The sequence below is a fragment of the Heptranchias perlo genome, chromosome 7, assembly GCF_035084215.1.
Source record: "Heptranchias perlo isolate sHepPer1 chromosome 7, sHepPer1.hap1, whole genome shotgun sequence".
Classification (NCBI taxonomy): Eukaryota; Metazoa; Chordata; class Chondrichthyes; order Hexanchiformes; family Hexanchidae; genus Heptranchias; species Heptranchias perlo.
In genome coordinates, this window is record NC_090331.1 from 51,287,390 (window position 1) to 51,307,568 (window position 20,179).

General features: G+C 41.0%; 1 protein-coding gene across 3 annotated transcripts in view; it reads left to right on the plus strand.

The window, feature by feature from the left end:
- The window catches only part of LOC137323707 (cytoplasmic dynein 1 intermediate chain 2-like), a 168,897-nt gene that overhangs the window by 66,229 nt on the left and 82,489 nt on the right, over positions 1-20,179 (plus strand). For all 3 annotated transcript variants that reach the window (XM_067987526.1, XM_067987527.1, XM_067987528.1), the window contains exons 2-3: positions 13,146-13,269; positions 15,145-15,256. In XM_067987526.1, the coding sequence (XP_067843627.1) occupies positions 13,146-13,269; positions 15,145-15,256 (236 nt within the window). The remainder of the gene's footprint in view (positions 1-13,145; positions 13,270-15,144; positions 15,257-20,179) is intronic.

Genomic DNA, 20,179 nt, shown 5'->3' on the forward strand with positions numbered 1-20,179 from the left:
ATATTACTAATATTTTCAAAGAAGTTAGCAAGAGTGACCCAAGAAACTACATTCCCGTGAGATTGACGTCAATTGTGGGTAAGGCAGTGGAAGTGGTGTACTTGGATTTCAGTAAGGCCTTTGATACAGTTTGTAAAATATTTCCACCAATTCCAGACAATCAGTATATAATTGACCAATAGAACCCAGAGGATAGTGGGACAGGCATTGTCATCAGCCTGGGAGAATGTCACTAGTAGGGTCCCACAGGGGTCAGTTATTGAGACCTCTTTTGTTTAATATCTTTATAAATGATCTGGAGCTTGGAGTCACAAGTACAATGGCTAAATTTGCAGATGATACAAAGCCAATGGAGGTGGAAGATTCCAAAGCTGTTGGCCAATTTGCACATTAATAAGCTACAGGAGGATTTGAATATATTTGGGAATTGGGCAGACATATGGCAGATGAAATTCAGTGTAGAGAAATGGAAAGTGCTTCACATAGGGACAAAAAATCCAGGAAGGGACTATTACTTAAATGGAAAGAATATAATGTGCATGGAAAATGAGAGAGATCTGGGCGTCCTGATTGACAATAGATTGAAGGTATTGCTACAATGCTCTGGTGGCAGTAAGTAAAGCAAATCATATGTTGGAATGTATTAAAAGGTCAATATTGAGCTAAAATAGTGAAATAAGGCTGTCACTTTATAAATTATTGGTGCGACCGCACTTAGAATACTGTTTACAGTTCTGGTCACCACAGTACAAAAAGGATATTTCAACTATTGAAAGGATACAGAAAAGAGCAACCAGAATGATTGGATTATGAGGAGTGATTATGTAAATTGGACATGTTCTCCCTGTAAAAGAGAAGATTGAGAGGTGATATGATTGGTGCTTTTAGGATTCTAAAGTGACTAGATAATGTAGACCATGACAAGCTATTTCACCTTGTCTAGAACAGTAGAACCAGTGGACACGGCCTGTGTTTGTAGGGGGATAAATTTAAAACTAATATGTGGAAACAATATTTCAGTGAGCGAGTGGTTAATCTATGGAACAGGCTCCCAAGGGAGATGGTGGAAGCAGTTAATATTGATTAAGTCAAATGCAAATTAGATAGATTCCTTTCAGAAAATCACATTTTGGGATATAGTATATAATAATTTGAGACATGACGTTAAGTGTAGCATACTTGGGAGGAACAGGTGAGTTTGGACCTATGGTTCCCAAAGTTCTCCACCGCTGGAGTTTTCCTTGCATCATGTCTGTTGTAGACTAGTTGACAGAGATTAGTCAACAACTCCATTATCGTTGTATCGTGGATGGTCGAAGGCAAACTAAATGGACCTTGGTCTTTTTTCGTCTAACTGTTTCTGTGTTCCTATTTGACTTGCATTTATAAAAGATGCATAAATGACACTGACAGATGAAACCTTTTCCACTAGGGGAAAATTGTTCAGTTACATCCTTTGTAAGAAAATGAATTGGGTTTCATAAATATCATTTTTAAAGAATCATAAAGGATCTCCTCTGGGCTTTTACCATTATGTGCAACTTCTTTTGCATTTGGATGGGTTTATTCATACAATCTGCAAAAATGTTAACAATGAGCAGTAGCTAACACTGAGCAAAATCAAGCCTCAGAACAGAAATGAGATTTTCACGTACTGCAGTTTATTTTTCAGTTGTCATTTGAATTCAGACAATTGTAAATAGTGGGTGGCAACCTCCTTGAGAAATTTTGAACACCAAAATGAAATGCAACAAAGACAAATTAAGGACACTGCATTGCTTTTGATACTAGCCTGATGCTAAAGTAAGTTAGATATCCTCTGCTGTACACTTTGAATGATAAAATAGAAAGAATTCATTTGTAGTTTTTCAAAAAATAAGATTTGTACTTTATTAACCCTGTTGGCATCTCCACAATTTTTCTTATTCTGGGCCAAATATGATTTTCTTTTAAATATTTAACAACACATATTGATGCATTAAATTTTGTGGTGAATCCCACAACATGTAAAATTTTGGAAAAGTTTGACTTCAGGCTATCTGTCTAAAATACACCATGCTAAGTCTGTCTCTGAATTATAAAATATACCAGTAATGACAAACTTTTTCAGAAAACATAATGGCCCAGAATTTGCTGGAGCATGGCATCTTGTGGCGTGCCTGGTTAGTTAGACTTTTTCCAGCACCCTTCAGCTCAAAAAATGTTTGCGCTGTAAGTTGCAGGAAGTGCGAGCTGATAACAGCATGGCGAGGGCAACAGGGCATCTGGAACTTGGTCGTTTTAACCAATGACATTTAAGGATTGAGAAATAAACAGAGGAAGGACTGAGAAGGAGGATGAATTAGAGTGAGTGAATTCAATGTCAAATCAGGTACAGAAGAGAGGGAAAGAAAGATTGGATTGAGTGAAAGAAAAGGAAGAATTTAAAAAAAACTTGACATTTTTAAAATCTCCAACAATTCACTGCCTGAAGAAATGAGACTCTACACTTTTAATTGTTTATTTTCTGGGCCAGAGAGGTTGATTGGCAGTCATTAACAATTATCATGGCATTAAGAGTACTTACACTATTAATTACTAGACATAACTTTCTGTGGCAGGTTTAATGGCAATTAATGTTCAAATGCAGCAACTTCATGAAACTCACAGGAAGGTTAAGGGTGAGCTACCATTTCTTCGTGAAGCTGATGGCTGAGCAACTTGTGGGGATTCGCAATTCACGGGGTAGCAGATTCAATCATGGCTTTCAAAAAGGAATTGGATAAATACTTGAAGGAGAAAAATTTGTAGGGCTATGGGGAAAGAGCGGGGGAATGGGACTAGCTGGATTGCTCTTAAAAAGAGCCGACACGGGCTCAATGGGCTGACAGACGCCCTTCTGTTCTTTAACCATTCTATGATTTTATGATCTCTTCCTCGCCACAAGTTGCTGGCCAATTTGCACATTATTAACAGCATGCGCCCAACCTTTCTTATCTAAAACTGTAATAAAATGTACACTCATGGTGGCTGTGTTCAAACTCAGAGGTGATGAACATTATTTTAACCCATTACGCAACCCATTCTCCACAGTATGTAGTAAATTTAATTACTTACAATGGCAGTCTGTTGCTTTTAATTTTATCAGACCTTTGTCTTTACAACATTTACAAGGAAATCTGTCTTTATACTTATAATGGCCCATAATTTGCTGAAAAAGTAACGGCGTGTGAATGATGCATGCCACTATTAATGTGGATTTACAAGTAGCTGGCAATCCAAAGACGAACGAGTCTCTAATTAACATTAGACTTTGCGACCTTGAAGGAACAGGGAATACTGAACACAGTTCTACCTTAGTAGCAAACAGTTTTCTGGCAGGCTCTCCTGAAAAGGACGGTGGGGAAAGGGTTGTCAACTAAAACTTTCATTTATATACTGTAGTGCCTTTAATGTAGAAAAACATCCAAGATGTTTGAGAGAGAAAAATGAGACATAAACATTCTCTGTTATATAATGCATTGTGCATTCCTGTCATTATAAAGCAGAGTATCCTTCAAGTTGCTATTAGTAATGCCACAATGAGTTTCTCCAACCAATGAAAAGTCTTTTATTATTTACTCTCTCAAAACCTTTCATAAATTTGAAAACCTCTATCAGATCAATTAAACAGTTTTTTCCCCCCAGTATTATAACAAGAAAAAGGTTATCAAAGCAACATTGATCCCGTAAGCATGCAAACAGGTTTGAAATTGAAAATAGTTAACATCCTAAATGATTACTTCCTGAAAGTATTCTCTAAAGGTGACACTAGTAACATGCCATTAGCAGGAGTAACCAGTAACAGGAGATTTTACAACTAAACTTAATGACTGACATTTGCAATGAGGTTCTAGAGCAGCTCAAAACCAGTAAATTCTGAGGCATGGATAAAGTGCTGACAGTCATCACAAAGGAGTTAATGAATACAGGGAAGATCCCACTGGACTGGTATCTATTTTCAAAAAAAGGTTGTTTTTTAAAAAAAACAAACATGTGTAACTACAGATCTTTCAGTCATGCATCAATAACTGGCAAATAATGAAATGGATTATGAAGAACAAACTTGAGGATTACCATATGAAAATAACCTACTAAATAGCAGTCAGCATGATTTCAAAAGATTAAAGGGTTAAATTATGAGGATGGGTTACGTAAACTTGGTTTGTATTCCCTTGAGTTTAGAAGGTTGAGGGGGATTTAATCGAGGTCTTTAAAATTATAATGGGAATCAATAGAGTATTTACAGCAAAACTATTTCCTTTGGTAGGGGAATCCAAAACACGGGAGCATAATCTTAAAATCAGAACTAGGCCATTTAGGAGTGAAACCAGGAAGCACTTTTTCACAGAGGGTAGTAGAAATGTGAACACTCTCTTTCCTCCCCCCCCCCCCCCCCCCCCCAAACAAAAAGGCTGTGAATGCTGGGTCAATTGAAATTTTCAAGACTGAGATTTATTTTTGTTAGGTAAGCATTTCAAAGAATATGGAGCAATGACAGGTAAATAGAGTTGCGGTACCGATCAGCCAGGATCTTAATTGTGGCGGCACGGGCTTGAGAGGCTGAATGGCCTTCTCCTGTTTCTTTCTTCCTGAAAGGAGGAAATCCTCCCTGATCAGCCTTCTTGACTTTTTTTGAAGAAGCAAATCTCCTGTCTATGATGTGTCCATTGTGTCAAATCTTTCAAAGGAAGCATACCTGAAAATGTGGCTTAAGCGTCACACCTCCAAGAAATCATGCCCATATGGGAAAAAGATTGTGATTTTCTCAAATAAGCCATTTTCTGTTAAGATACTCGTTAAATATCCGATTGACTAAATGTCAATGAATCAGAAGTAACGAAAAAACCACCCTCACGGGATGAGTAGCTGGCAGAAAACTGAGCAAACAAATCTCAATTTATTTTCCAAAGCTACGATTCACAAACCATCAAGTACTATTAAAAACAACCAAATTGATAGAATAATTTCTTCACATTGTTTTCGACTGCCATTTTCCTTCTTCACTCAGGCTAATGTAAATAGCTAGAAATGAGAAGTTCCTCTGGAGGGCTTTTGGGATTGGATTTGGGGCAGGGCAGATCCTCAGCTCACCAACTGGACTGGCCTCTGACACTGTCCCAAATCTCAGGCTCAGGGATATTAAATATTTTGGGCAGGCACCCATGCCACTTTTGATGTAATTGGAATGTCCACTTTACTGGGGCAGGGGGAAGGGATATCATTGCAGCACCTTGCTGCAGTATAAGTGGGCTGGCTATGCTTATTGAAGATACTAAAAAAGAATTTCCAGAACTCTTAGTCAAATTTATCACTTTCCCTACTGCAATCGATTGCCTTGGGAAAACAAGCCTTTGATATGTCAGCAGACTCCACTTCAGCCAGAATCAAGTGCTGACACACTAGTTTGCATACAGGGGTACATAACATTGGTGCAACAGAGGTGGAACTGACAGGAATTTTGGTGGATGATGTTAATCCTGCCAGTAGTGCCTCTTTCTGTTCCATTTGTATGGAAGGGGTGGACACAAGGAGTGCCTGTCCACACTTCTGGCAGGAATTGCAAGATCAATAAATTGGGGGTGGTGACCTAGCATAATTGGGTCCTGGCCTAAATTCTATCCCTACCCACCAGATTACACGACCAGAATATTGCCCGGGCAGTGGAATTTTGGCCATGGCATTTATAACACAACATAACATACACAAAAAAAAATCTGAGAAACATCATGAAACTTGCCCAGAAAATTAATTGCTTAATCTTCACAAATTGGGGTTGTATTCTCTAGAGTTTTGAAGGTTATGGGGTGATCTGATCAAAGTTTATAAGATGTTAAGGGGAACAGATAGGGTGGATAGAGAGAAACTATTTCCGCTGGTTGGGGATTTTAGGAATAGGGGGCACAGTCTAAAAATTAGAGCCAGACCTTTCAGGAGCAAGATTAGAAAACATTTCTATACACAACGGCTGGTAGAAGTTTAGAACTCTCTTCCGCAAACGGCAATTGATACTAGCTCAATTGCTAAATTTAAATGTGAGATAGATAGCTTTTTGGCAACCAAAGGTATTAAGGGACATGGGCCAAAGGCAGGTATATGGAGTTAGATCACAGATCAGCCATGATCTTATCAAATGGCGGAGCAGGCACGAGGGGCTGGATGGCCTACTCCTTTTCCTATGTTGTTCCAAATCCCTGCAGGAAGTTTCCCCCTCGTCTTTTGCTGGTAATTTTAACTGGGCTGGTGGTTTACAGCTCCTGTTGAATAATTCTATGTGACAGAGTTGTATCATAGGAGTCGTGGTTTTTAACTGCTGCTGTGGAATGACAAAGAATGGTTCTCCCAATGTCCTGGCCAGCATTTCTCCCTCAACCAACACTATCTCATTCATGTATCATCACTGTCACACAGCAAATCTACTGAAGCAATACATCACAATTGACATGAGGTAAAAGATTACACTTCTTACTGATTCTGAAAGACAAACCCCTTTCCAATTGGGGAAAGGCCAATTTTACTAAGCTGAGATGTGATTTAGCAATAGTGGACTGGAAACAGCTACTTGAAGGTAAATCAGTGTCAGATCAGTGGGGAGCATTCAAGGAGGAGATAGTGGAGGTTCAGAGCAAATATGTTCCCACAAAGAAAAAGGGTGGGACTCCCAAATCTAGAGCCCCCTGGATGTCAAGGAGCATTTAGGGTAGGATAAGACATAAAAGGGAAGCTTATGTCAGATACTGAGAGCTCAGTATTGCAAAAAGCCTAGACGAATATAGAAAGTGCAGGGGTGAAATTAAAAGGGAAATTAGGAAAGCAAAGAAAGGGCATGAAAAAATATTGGCAAGGAAAACCCAAAGATGTTTCATCAATACATAAAGAGCAAGAGGATAACTAAGGAAAGAGTAGAGCCTATTAGAGACCAAAAAGGTAACCTGTATGTGGAGGCGGAAGACATGGGTATGGTTCTTAATGGATACTTTGCCTCTGACTTCGCAAGAGAGGCAAACGATACAGACATTGTAGTTAAGGAGGAGTGTGAAATATTGGATGGGATAAACATAGTGAGAGAGGAAATATTAAGGGTTTTAGCATCCTTGAAAGTAGATAAACCGCCAGGCCCGGATGAAATGTATCCCAGGCTGTTAAGAGAAGCAAGGGAGGAAATAGCGGAGGCTCTGACCATCATTTTCCAATCCTCTCTGGCTACAGGTGTCGTGCTGGAGGACTGCTAATGTTGTACTGTTGTTTAAAAAAGGGAGAAAGCGATAGACCGAGTAATTACAGGCCAGTCAGCCTAACATCAGTGGTGAGCAAATTATTGGAAAAAGTCCCGAGGGACAGTATTAATTGTCATTTAGAAATGATGTGGAGATGCCCGAGATGGCCTGGGGTTGACAATTGTAAACAATTTTACAACACCAAGTTATAGTCCAGCAATTTTATTTTAAATTCACAAGCTTTCGGAGGCTTCCTCCTTCCTCAGGTAAATGTTCAGGAGCCTCATTTAGAAAGGCACGGATTAATCAAGGACAGTCAGCATGGATTTGTTATGGGTAGATCGTGTCTGACTAATTTGATTGAAGGTAACAAGGAGGGTAGCGTCGATGAGGGTAGCGTGTTTGGTTTAGTCTACATGGATTTTCGCAAGGCATTTGACAAGGTCCCACATGGCAAACTGGTCAGAAAAGTAAAAGCCCATGGGATCTAAGGGAAAGTAGCAAGTTGGATCCAGAATTGGCTCAGTGGCAGGAAGTAAAGGGTAATGGTTGATGGGTGTTTTTGTGACTGGAAGGATGTTTCCAGTGAGTTCCGCAGGGCTCGGTATTAAGCCCCTTGCTTTTTGTGGTATATATCAATGATTTAGACTTAAATGTAGGGGGCACGATTAAGAAGTTTGCAGATGATACAAAAGTTGGCCGTGTGGTTGATAGTGAGGAAGAAAGCTGTGGACTGCAGGAAGATATCAATGGACTGGTCAGGTGGGCAGAAAAGTGGCAAATGGAGTTCAATCCGGAGAAGTGTGAGGTAATGCATTTGGGGAGGGCAAACTAGGCAAGGGAATACACAATAAATGGTAGGATACTGAGAAGTGTAGAGGAACAGAGGGACCTTGGAGTGCCGTCCATGGATCCCTGAAGATAGCAGGACAGGCAGATAAGGTGGTTAAGAAGGCACACGGGATACTTTCCTTTATTAGTCGAGGCATTGAATATAAGAGCAAGGAGGTTATGCTAGAACTGTATAGAACACTAGTTGGGCCACAGCTAGAATACTGTGTACAGTTCTGGTCACCACATTACAAGAAAGATGTGATTGCATTAGAGAAGGTACAGAGGATATTTACAAGGCTGTTGCCAGGACTGGAGAATTTTAGCTATGAAGAAAGATTGGATAGGGGTTGTTTCCTTTGGAACAGAGGAAGTTGAGGGCAGATTTTAATTGAGGTGCATAAAATTGAAGGGCCTAGATAGTGTGGATAGGAAGGACCTATTTCCCTTAGCAGAGATGTCAATAACCAGGGGATGTAGAGTTAAAGTAATTGGTAGAAGGGTTAGAGGGGAGTTGAGGAGAATTTTTTTCACCCAGAGGATGGTGGGGGTCTGGAACTCACTGCCTGAATGGGTGGTAGAGGCAGAAACTCTCATAACATTTAAAAACGTCTTGGATATGCACTTGAAGTGCAGTAACCTACAAGGCTACGGATCAAGAGCTGGAAAGTGGGATTAGGCTGGATAGCTCTTTTTCGGCCCATCATAGGCACAATGGGCTGAATGGCGACCTTCTGTGCTGTAAATTTCTATGATTCTTTACAAATAGTGGCAATTAAACAGAAAAATTACAAATGACAACTGTGAGGTGGGAGCGGCAGAAAAAAAGATTTTATTTTTTTCACATTTTGTACCATAGAATTATTTAAGTTTAAAGTTAATTAAAATTTCTGAGTTAACAGCTGTTTGGCTTTATGTGTTGCTGAGGGAGATTGATGTTTGTGCCAGATGGCGTGAGGAAGGAAGGTACTTGGATGCTGACCTTAGACATTGCAGCAGGTCAGCCAGCTTGGACCATAGATCTGTTTAGTGCTGGTTATTGGAGATTCAGAGGTGGGAAAACCTCCCTGAGCAGTTGCACACAAATAACAGCTTTAGTTAGAAGTACAAATACAACATGGGAATTAAAGGGGGAGAAAAAAATCTTTTATAATCGTATAAATAATTGAGAAAAAGGAACATTTTGGAGAAGCAGAACGGAAGAACAAACAAAGAAATAAATTGGTTTCACCTGAAACATATTACTGCAAATCCACTGTGGGTGTGCAGCAAAAAAAGTTGATATTTTATTATGTAAATAACTGAGAAAAGATTTTAGGGAGGGAAAAACAAAGTTAATTGCAGCTTAAGCAATTTTTGCATAGTAGTAAACAAATAGTATTGAAATATATTTGTAAGGGGAATGACTTTTAGGATCACTAAGGTGTGTAATTTTTCCTAGTCAATTATGATGTATTGTTTCAGTAAATTTGCTGTATTACAGTGAAGGGCACTATGTGGGAAACATAGGTGGCAAGATTCCACAAACAAATAAGATGGTGTTGGTTGAGGGAGTAATGTTGGCTGGGACATTGGGTGAACCCTTATTTTTATGCTCATGCAAACCACAAACAGGCATATAGAACCTTGTTTTGATGGACCAGAATTTTCTGTAGCTGATCAACGAGCGGCGCCCGCCATTAGTTAAATTTGCCATTGCACGTTTAACCTCCGTGATATTTTGCAAGAATGCATCAATTTACTAGCCCCATGATTTGCATGAACTGGGCGAGTTCCACGTGAGTGTGATGCGCAGGCATTGGGTGCCTCCCCAGGAGTCCTAGCAAAAATGGCAGTTGTAATGCAAGCATTGATAGTCATAAGAGGCAGTTTTGACTTCACTGCCTGATTCTGGCTCACATTCATTACCTATGTTAGCCTTTATCTGGTGATTGGAGAGTAGAAAGTTGCCTTTTTGCATCTGGAATTGCTGCTGTGACACTCTTGTGCCTAGTTTCGCAATGTCTGCCGGAACAATTGCAAGAAATAGGGCACCTTTCAAGATGAAAGCATTGAGATATTGCTACAGGAGGGAAGTTCTTTTTCTACACCATGCTCAAAAAATGACCATGGCGACAGAAAGAAGAGCATGGTGGCAGAGTGCACCAACTTCATTGCAGTGAAGTTCAATAATCTTACCAGGAGGGGCAAAGTAAGCAGGTACAAGGACACTTTTTACTTACGATCTGCACCAAGCAAAAGGGACATGGTGCAGCACCTTGTCTGTATTAGGTTTTTGTGACATTCTCTACTTTCTCATTATAGAACACCACCTAATTTGTGCCCCATTCACCATATCCCTTGCTACTCACTCCTTCATTCATCACATATAGGTAAATGGTATCCTGCTGACACCCTTCCCATCAAACCTTCTGCATGCTTCAAATTCCTGATCTCAAATCCTGCATCACACATGGGTAGCAGCATTGCTTGCCCAGATGGTAATGTAACAGAGGGAAGATTATTCTTTTGAAGGAAGGGTGCACACAATTGGAGAGACAGAAATGCAACTGGAGGTGGCCCAGTGGTATATTAGATCTCTCCTCATTTGAAGACGGGGCTCTTGAGATTCAACGCAATGATTCCTTCAGGAGGCCAGAAATGGTGAAGCAGGGGACATATATCTGCACAAGGTTTGTATAAAACAGTACCAACTAGAGGCACTACCACGCAGGCTGAGAACCACTTGATTCAGCCCAGCTGCTGCCTCGGGCAGCTGTGCTTAATATCCAGCAGAATTCTCTCTCCTAACTATTGCCTCTTTATCTATTTGCAGATATGGTTCTTGAAGAACTAGCGGTTTCCTCACAGGAGTACCTTGTAGTGTATCTTACAAGCACCAATGTAGAAATGTCATCCCTGGGGGTTCTAGATATCAGTTTGATAGTCAGTTCACTGGGTGATATACTGAGTACAGGTGAGCGGGAGCAGGTAGAAGTGGAAAAGGAGGAACAGGAAGTCCCTTGCTAGAGGGCAAGGTCGCCTTTGTCCACAGCTGTTGAGGCTAGGGATCCCAATCTCTGGGGCCAGTCTTCAAAAGAAGAATGCATAGTGAGCATGAAAGATTGTTAGAGTCTTTGGGGGAAGTACCTTCCAGCTTCCGACACATGGTGGATAAGTTGGAGGACCCCAATTCCCAAATGTATAGAGTGCTATTGTAAGGATTCCAAACTATTCAATCTGCCTTGGAGTAAGGGGTGGCTCCAGGGATATTTGCTGATTTGATGTATGTATCCTGAATATTCCACTTGTATCCTGAATATTCACTTGTCTTCTGCTGAAGTTGTGTTGAACAACACCCACCCCCCAATCAAATTTTCTTAAGTTATTCCATCATTTCTTTGAAATTAGCCCGTTTAAAATTATTTGCTCTTGGTCTTTGCTAATGATCATGTTGAACAATGAGACTGACATGACTTCTATTTTCTATTTGTTGTCTATGTCACTTATAAATACAGATCAAGATGAGCATTACCTCTCATGGGTTTCCTGATGCACTGGGTTATGCATTACATTTACCAACTTTGACTCTGCACCATTTGATTTCTCATTTTATGTTTGGGTGATTGAAGCGGCCCATAAAATAACCTTTCTGTTTCCTCATACCCTTCCTCTGACCCTTAGCATTAGAGGACTGAGTTATGAAGAAAGACGGGAGAAACTTTGGCTCTTCAGGTTTAAAAGGAGAATACTGAGAGGGGACCTTCTAAAGATATATAGAATATTAAAAGAAATCTGATATACTATGTCAAGTTAAACGGTCACAGTGGGACAACAGGGTACTTATTCAAACTGACAAGGCAAATTTACAACTGCTGTCAAGAATTCTACATGCAGAGATTGATGGACATTTGAAATGAACTTCCAGGTGCTGTAGTGGAGGCAAAAACCTCAATCATTTAAGAAACAGTTGGATGCTGTGATGGTGACTATGGATTTTTCTGGATGGATGAGCTAAGGTGGGCTGAATGGCTTCCCTCATTAGTATTTTTTTCATGAACTTGTGAACATGAAAGGAGAGAGTTGCTATTTAACAGTAAGTTTTATTAAAGTGATGTATGCACTTAAGTGTTATAGCCTTCAACTAATAAAAAAGTAAAACATAAGCAAGAACACCATTCTGTAAATAGCACAAACATTTAAAGTTTCATAAACCACTGTATATTTTTAAGCGACTTGGTAATTTGCATTTCAGCTGGTCAGAACTTTTATACTGGGTCTGATGCTTAAAAAGCTTGGAAATGTTATCCTCTCTTGCGGTACATTCTCACCTGATGGAAACTGGCCTAAGAATTTACATATTTCTATGTATGGCTCAAAGTGTCCAAATTCTTAACGAATAAGATTGGGTTAAATGACGGGTATGGAAGTTGCTGATAAGTAAAAAAAATTTAAAAAAAATATTGCGGATGCTCATTCCTGTAGTTGAAGCTATTATAAGAGTTGTAGCAAGGCCAGAAGGAGTTTGAAAATGGATGAAGTTTATTGCTTCAAGACCCTTGTAACATTACATTTAGTGCTTTAAAATAGTGTTGTGTTGGAGAAGAGGTTTAAACGCTAATATGGAACACATTTACAAGTCTCAAATGGTCTTGAAGCATTAAATATCACAATTGTTTCGCAAATAAATACTATAGCTCTTTGTACAAAAATAGTTACCAATTGTTTCTCATTTGGTGTATATTGTCAAATCCACGTGAATAATGCAGCTGATGAATGTTTCTGTTCAATCCGTATCCATTTTCAAGGCTACTGTACATACCATTCCTCCGAATTCATAACTTTAGTAGTAAATTTCAGTACCTGCTCTTTTTTAGCTTTCTTTTTTTTCTGTCATTAAACCCGTCATCTGCTGTTCTTTCTAATATCTCACTGAATTCCCGTAACAACAATCATACAGACTAGCTGTTGCTTCTATGATTTTCCGTGATTTGAATGAGGCAGTAAGTTCATAAAGCCATATTTTTGAATGTGGAAGACAAAAAAGGATTTATTTATGAAACCATTATGCTGATCTCTTTTCTGATTGTTTGTAAACAGGGCTGCAGTCATGTCAGACAAAGATAAAAGCGAGCTTAAAGCAGAATTAGAGCGTAAAAAACAGCGCTTGGCTCAAATCAGGGAGGAAAAGAAAAGGAAAGAAGAGGAGAGAAAGAAAAAGGAAGTAAGTCATAAACTGTAACCTGTATATGTGCATCATCCATAGATACATTCTCTCTGTAGATGCAGCATGATTGTTTTACTTTTATGGTATTTATTATTGCCTTTGTCCTGTGGGATAACAAAAGTTCTGTGCTACAATCAAATTAATGTTACTTTTTGGGAGGCTTTAAAATGGAGAATACGCACCTGTTTTATAAGTAGTGAATTCCAAACAGGTTTTTATTTAAGCAATAGGTGTAAACAGAAGTGGATCAAATTCTGTATTTGAAAAGATTTAATATTAGGTAACTGAAGATAGACTTCAGATAATGATGCTATGATGCAGTGGGATTGTCAGAATGTTTCCTTTTTAACACTAGAATGGTGGACAAACAGCTGATTGCTGATTAAACATTTGGCATGCTTTAAGATACCACAAGACAAAAAGTAGTTCCTTTGGAAATCATTATGACACATTGTGATCTCTTACCAGTGCAAATACCAACTAGCTTATATAATTATTAACTATAAACTGAAAGTGCACCCAGAATATATTCCTTCCACAAAGATTGGTTTCTTGAGAGGAAAAATGTTCACCCAATGTTGTGTAGTCGACTTGGTTCTAAACTTCTCATGCCTTTATTGTTGAAGATGAGGATGTTCATGTAGTCTCCGCCTCCTGTTAGTTGCCAGTTTGTCCTCCCCGGTTCTTGACTGGATATGGTGGGAGCTACAGAGCTTTGCTATGATCTGCTGATTATGGGACCGTTTTAGCGCTGTAAATAGCCTGCTGCTTTTGGTATTTAACATGCAAGTAGTCCTGTGTAGTAGGTTCACTAGGTCCGTACCTCATTCCAAGGTATTCCTGGCCAATGACAGGTAGGTTGGTGAGGATGAGGGCGAGTAGGTTATTTCCTTGTGTTGGTTCCCTCACCACCTGACGCAAGTCCAGTCTGGCAGCTACGTCCTTCAACTCAATCATCTCGGTCAGAAGTGGTACTACCCAGCTACTCTTGGTGCACATTGAAATCACCCACTGACCTGTAATTTCCTTTCCCCTTTTTTGAACAGGTTAGACCAAATTACACTAGTCATTTGAAGTACTTCATCTGTTTATATTGTATACTGTACATAAAGTCTATACTGCAAATAAAATTGATACTGACCTTACTGTGGACGCAAATCATGACCTCTTGGTTATTTTGAAGATTATCACTTTTGCCCGCACTGATCTTCCACCCAAAATGTTTGATTCATTTGTATGCAACAAGGTAGAATATATTCTAACAGTCATAGAGAATATCTAGAGTATTTTAGCTTCCAAGCTGATGGAAGTGGCGGTGGGGATGATTAAAAAAAAATTTAAATCTCTCCAAAATAATATAGTTGAGAGAGGATAACAATGAGTAATTCAGTTGAAGGGTTCTGATGACTTAATTGCGGGTTCAAACTTACAGTGGTGAAAATTCCTGCATGTTCCCTATCAATACTTTTTTAATATTACAATTGACCTCTTCTCTTGGACAAAGTAGGGAAAAATTAGGTCGGTTCCCTCCTAAAGATTATTTGATGGTCCCCGCTAGAAAGTGCTATGTGTGTGTAACAAATGGATTGGGGTTGGCTGTGATGCTCTTCACAGTTAAATAACTTGTCAACTCTTGACATCTAGGCTTACACATGAATGAGCACTTGGGTGAGGTACCAGAGGACTGACAACACCTGTAGAACTGTACTCCAGCAGCTTCTTCAGGAGAGGAGGGGAGAAAATTGGTTAAAAGAAAAATCATTGATAACGTGGCTTGAAACAAATAATGCACATTTTAAAATTATAATATATAATCGTAATTTGTGGTTATATTTTCTAAAAATATTGTATTCGTAATTATTTCTATTTTAGGCTGATCAGAAAAAAGAATTGGCACAGAATGAAGAATCTGATATTGAGAAGAAACGAAGGGAAGCTGAGGCCTTGCTACAGAGCATGGGCATTATATCAGAGCCCTCTGTTGGTATGTATGTGGATTTAACTTATAAGGTATGATTCTTTGTATGTTCAGGAACACATTGACTTTCTCTTTGTGACTATTCCACTAAGTCAATGCAGTTTTGTTTTGTCTCATGAAGGTCAATTCAAAATGGGACTTAAATTTGAGACATATTGAGATGAAGCTAAAAATTGTTGCTTATTAATAACATACAATGGGAGTAGCATAACTCGTTACATTTCACAAATTATATACCTTTCATCTGCAATACTTTATTCCTTGAGCAGCCGAGTGGTAAACATGAGAAACTATCTTTTAAATCGCTGCATTGTCTACCCAAGGTATATTTGATTTATGTTTGTTTTTACCTTATGTCAGATTTGTTTGACAAAACTGTCTAAACATGTCAAATGTTAATCAGAGTGCAGGTTTAACGGATTCTAATTATTTTGAAATATTGAAAACTAAAGTTTACATTTTTACCATTTTATTTCATCCATTTCTTAACATCAGTCTAATAAATTAGCAAATGTTAACATTTCAGAATGCTATTCTTATCAGAAGGTAATACTGGGCTATCAGTAGATGGCAGTAGAGCTTCATTCTGTTACTCTTACCTCTGGGACACAGGATATAATTATGAAAAAAAATGCATTTAAATTAAGTAAATAAGTTCAACTGGAAAATTTGACAAAATAAAAAACAATGTTCAAAAAAAATTCGTGTCACATGTAATTTAACTTTCTCAAATGGTGAGTCGTTGTGAGTTAAATCACAAATCGAGCACTTGTTCTAACTGGAGACATTAATTGGACCTGACAGTGTTACAGGTTCAGTTCTCTACTTGTTGCTACAAAAGCATAGGACGATATATGGCAGATCTCCTGTGGTGTTGCTCATGGTGAGTCGGCGAACATGCTGTTTTACAACAATAGGGATATCAACTGTGAGACAGCAAAGTGTTACATTGTCAGGAAATACAGGCTATATGGAAGACTTGTAATATATTAACTAGTGGATCCCCCGTGATGCTGCACACTACGTTGGATGATGTGGTTTCTCTTTTTACCATATCTATCATCTTTATGTTGCTGTCTCTTTGTCTGTTTCTCTTCTCCTTTAAAACGCTCCTTAACACCTTCCGCTTTGACCAAGCTTTTGGTCACCTGTCCTAATATCTCCTTATGTGTCTCGGTGTCAAATTTTGTTTGATATTTGCTTCTGTGAAGCGCTTTGGGACATTTTACTGCATTAAAGGCACTATATAAATGAAAGTTGTTGTTATGCTGCTTTGTCTTTCTCTTCTGCTTCTCTGTGGGTACCTCTTTTGGCTTGTCTCTCCTCTTCTACTTCCATCTCTTTTTTTTTCTTTCCATTTGGGCATGAGATGGTGGGTTGGGTAGTGTAGTGGGGACAAGAAGGGAGACTGCGAGAGCTGCAAGCTGCGTTTTTTTGGTGGTGAAAATAGAGGCTGCAGCCAACAGTGGCTTCCTTCTTGCTCTTGTTTTCCTCATTGCTGTAATTCAGTCCTCTACCCATTCATCGTCCCACTTTTCTTCCTACCACCCCTTGCTCCCATATCTCTTTCTCTTTAGACTACTTGCTGAACCCATGTATACTCCCTATCTTCTCCTTGCTTCCCTGTGCTTCCATTTCCTTTAACCTTCCATGTATACCCTGCTGACTCTTAACTCCTGCCAACAAGGGGAGAAAATGAGTCCTGCTCATAGTTGCTCCCAACCTCAAAACCCCATCTCTTGTACTCCTCCTCTGCTGTAATGCCTTGCACTCCTTTCCACTTACTTGTTCTTCCCACTTAATCTCTTCCCCCCCCCCCCACCCCCTATGGTACTCCCTTGCCCCTCACCTCTGTTTTCCATCTCCACCTCCCTACCTGATTGTGCCCTCCTCCCATTGGTGAAGGGCCTTTATTCATTGCTGCCCTCCTCTGCTCTCATGTCTTGCACTCTTCTCTGCTTTCCACATTTATGCAGATCCCCCCTCTCATTCTCTGTCTGCTTTGTTGCTCCTCACCCCTCTATCCCTCTTTTTCCCCAATCCCATCCCCATCCCCATCCCCGTATCACCTCCAGCCGACTCAACCCTGGCTGTCCTCACTGACCACTTCCCCATAGGTCCTACCTACGCATGTGGACCCCATGACTCCTTTCGCACTCCCCTGTTCCCACTATCCTCCTCAGCCTTTACTATCCCCACCATCACGGAAGCCAGTCTTCGGCCAATTCGATTCACTGCACGTGATATCAAGAAACGGCTGAGTGCACTGGATACAGCAAAGGCTATGGGCCCCGACAACATCCCAGCTGTAGTGCTGAAGACTTGTGCTCCAGAACTAGCTGCGCCTCTAGCCAAGCTGTTCCAGTACAGCTACAACACTGGCATCCACCCGACAATGTGGAAAATTGCCCAGGTATGTCCTGTCCACAAAAAGCAGGACAAATCCAATCTGGCCAATTACCGCCCCATCAGTCTACTCTCAATCATCAGCAAAGTGATGGAAGGTGTCGTCGACAGTGCTATCAAGCGGCACTTACTCACCAATAACCTGCTCACCGATGCTCAGTTTGGGTTCCGCCAGGACCACTTGGCTCCAGACCTCATTCCAGCCTTGGTCCAAACATGGACAAAAGAGCTGAATTCCAGAGGTGAGGTGAGAATGACTGCCCTTGACATCAAGGCAGCATTTGACCGAGTGTGGCACCAAGGAGCCCTAGTAAAATTGAAGTCAATGGGAATCAGGGGGAAAACTCTCCAGTGGCTGGAGTCATACCTAGCACAAAGGAAGATGGTAGTGGTTGTTGGAGGCCAATCATCTCAGCCCCAGGGCATTGCTGCAGGAGTTCCTCAGGGCAGTGTCCTAGGCCCAACCATCTTCAGTTGCTTCATCAATTACCTTCCCTCCATCATAAGGTCAGAAATGGGGATGTTCGCTGATGACTGCACAGTGTTCAGTTCCATTCGCAACCCCTCAGATAATGAAGCAGTCCGAGCCTGCATGCAGCAAGACCTGGACAACATCCAGGCTTGGGCTCATAAGTGACAAGTAACATTCGCGCCAGATAAGTGCCAGGCAATGACCATCTCCAAGAAGAGAGAGTCTAACCACCTCCCCTTGACATTCAACGGCATTACCATCGCCGAATCCCCCACCAACAACATCCTGGGGGTCACCATTGACCAGAAACTTAACTGGACCAGCCATATAAATACTGTGGCTACGAGAGCAGGTCAGAGGCTGGGTATTCTGCGGCGAGTGACTCACCTCCTGACTCCCCAAAGCCTTTCCACCATCTACAAGGCACAAGTCAGGAGTGTGATGGAATACTCTCCACTTGCCTGGATGAGTGCAGCTCCAACAACACTCAAGAAGCTCGACACCATTCAAGATAAAGCAGCCCGCTTGATTGGCACCCCATCCACCACCCTAAACATTCACTCCCTTCACCACCGGCGCACTGTGGCTGCAGTGTGCACCATCCACAGGATGCACTGCAGCAACTCGCCAAGGCTTCTTCGACAGCACCTCCCAAACCCGCGACCTCTACCACCTAGAAGGACAAGGGCAGCAGGCGCATGGGAACAACACCACCTGCACGTTCCCCTCCAAGTCAAACACCATCCCGACTTGGAAATATATCACCGTTCCTTCATTGTCGCTGGGTCAAAATCCTGGAACTCCCTTCCTAACAGCACTGTGGGAGAACCGTCACCACACGGACTGCAGCGGTTCAAGAAGGCGGCTCACCACCACCTTCTCGAGGGCAATTAGGGATGGGCAATAAATGCCGGCCTTGCCAGCGACGCCCACATCCCGTGAACGAATAAAAAAAAAACAGTACCATGAGCAAAGCTAGTTACCATGGCTAAGCTGGTAACCCTTAAATTGTTTTTATAGTGCTACAAATGGAACATAGCTCTTTAAGTGCTTGAGAAACAAATTGCCTGTTCCCAGCTTAGTCCTTATCAAGGAAGACAACAACCAGGGTTGAGGCTGGTTGAGGGATTTGAAGGGGATGGACTGAAGTGGAGTAAGGGAACAAAGGTGATGAGCAGGACTGGGACAGTGCTAGCATAAGCTGGGCAGGGGAGCAAAGATGAACGATGGAGTGGACCAAGGAGGGAAAAGGGTGAGCACAGGGACTGCAATGGTGAGGCTGAAACAACAACAACTTGCATTTATATAGCTCCTTTAACATAGAAAAATGTTCCACGTCACTTCATGGGAGCGTAATTGGACAAAATTTGACACTGAGTCAAAGAAGAAGACATTAGGACAGGTGATCTAAAGCTTGGTCAAAGAGAGAGGTTTTAAGGTGAATCTTAAAGGAGTAGAGAGAAACAGAGAGGTTTAGGGAAGGAATTCTGGAGCATAGGACCTATATGGCTGAAGGCATGGACACCAATGGTGCAGCGAAGGGAGCGGCAGATAGATATGAGGCCGGAGTCGGAGGAATGCAGAGTTCTTGGAGTGTTTTAGGGCTGGAGGAGGTTACTGAGATAGGGAAGGGTGAGGCCATGGAGGGATTTGAATGTGAGAATGAGAATTTTAAAATCGAGGTGTTGTGGACTGGGAGACAATATAGGTCAGAGAGCACAGGGGTGATGGATGAGCGAGACATGGTGCAGGTTAGGATATGGACAGCAGAGTTTGGATGAGCTCAAGTTTATGGAGGTTGGCAGATGGGAGGCTGGCCAGGACAGCATTGGAGTAGTTGAGCCTGGAGGTAACAAAAGCATGAATGAGGGTTTCAGCAGTAGACAAACTGAGGCAGGGTCGGAGACGGGCAATGTTACTGAGGTGGAAGTAGGCAGTCTTAGTGATGGAGAGGCTATGGGGTCGGAAGCTCAGCTCAGGGTCCTATAGGATGCCGAGATTGCAAACGTAGAAACATAGAAAATAGGAGCAGGAGTATGCCGTTCGGCCCT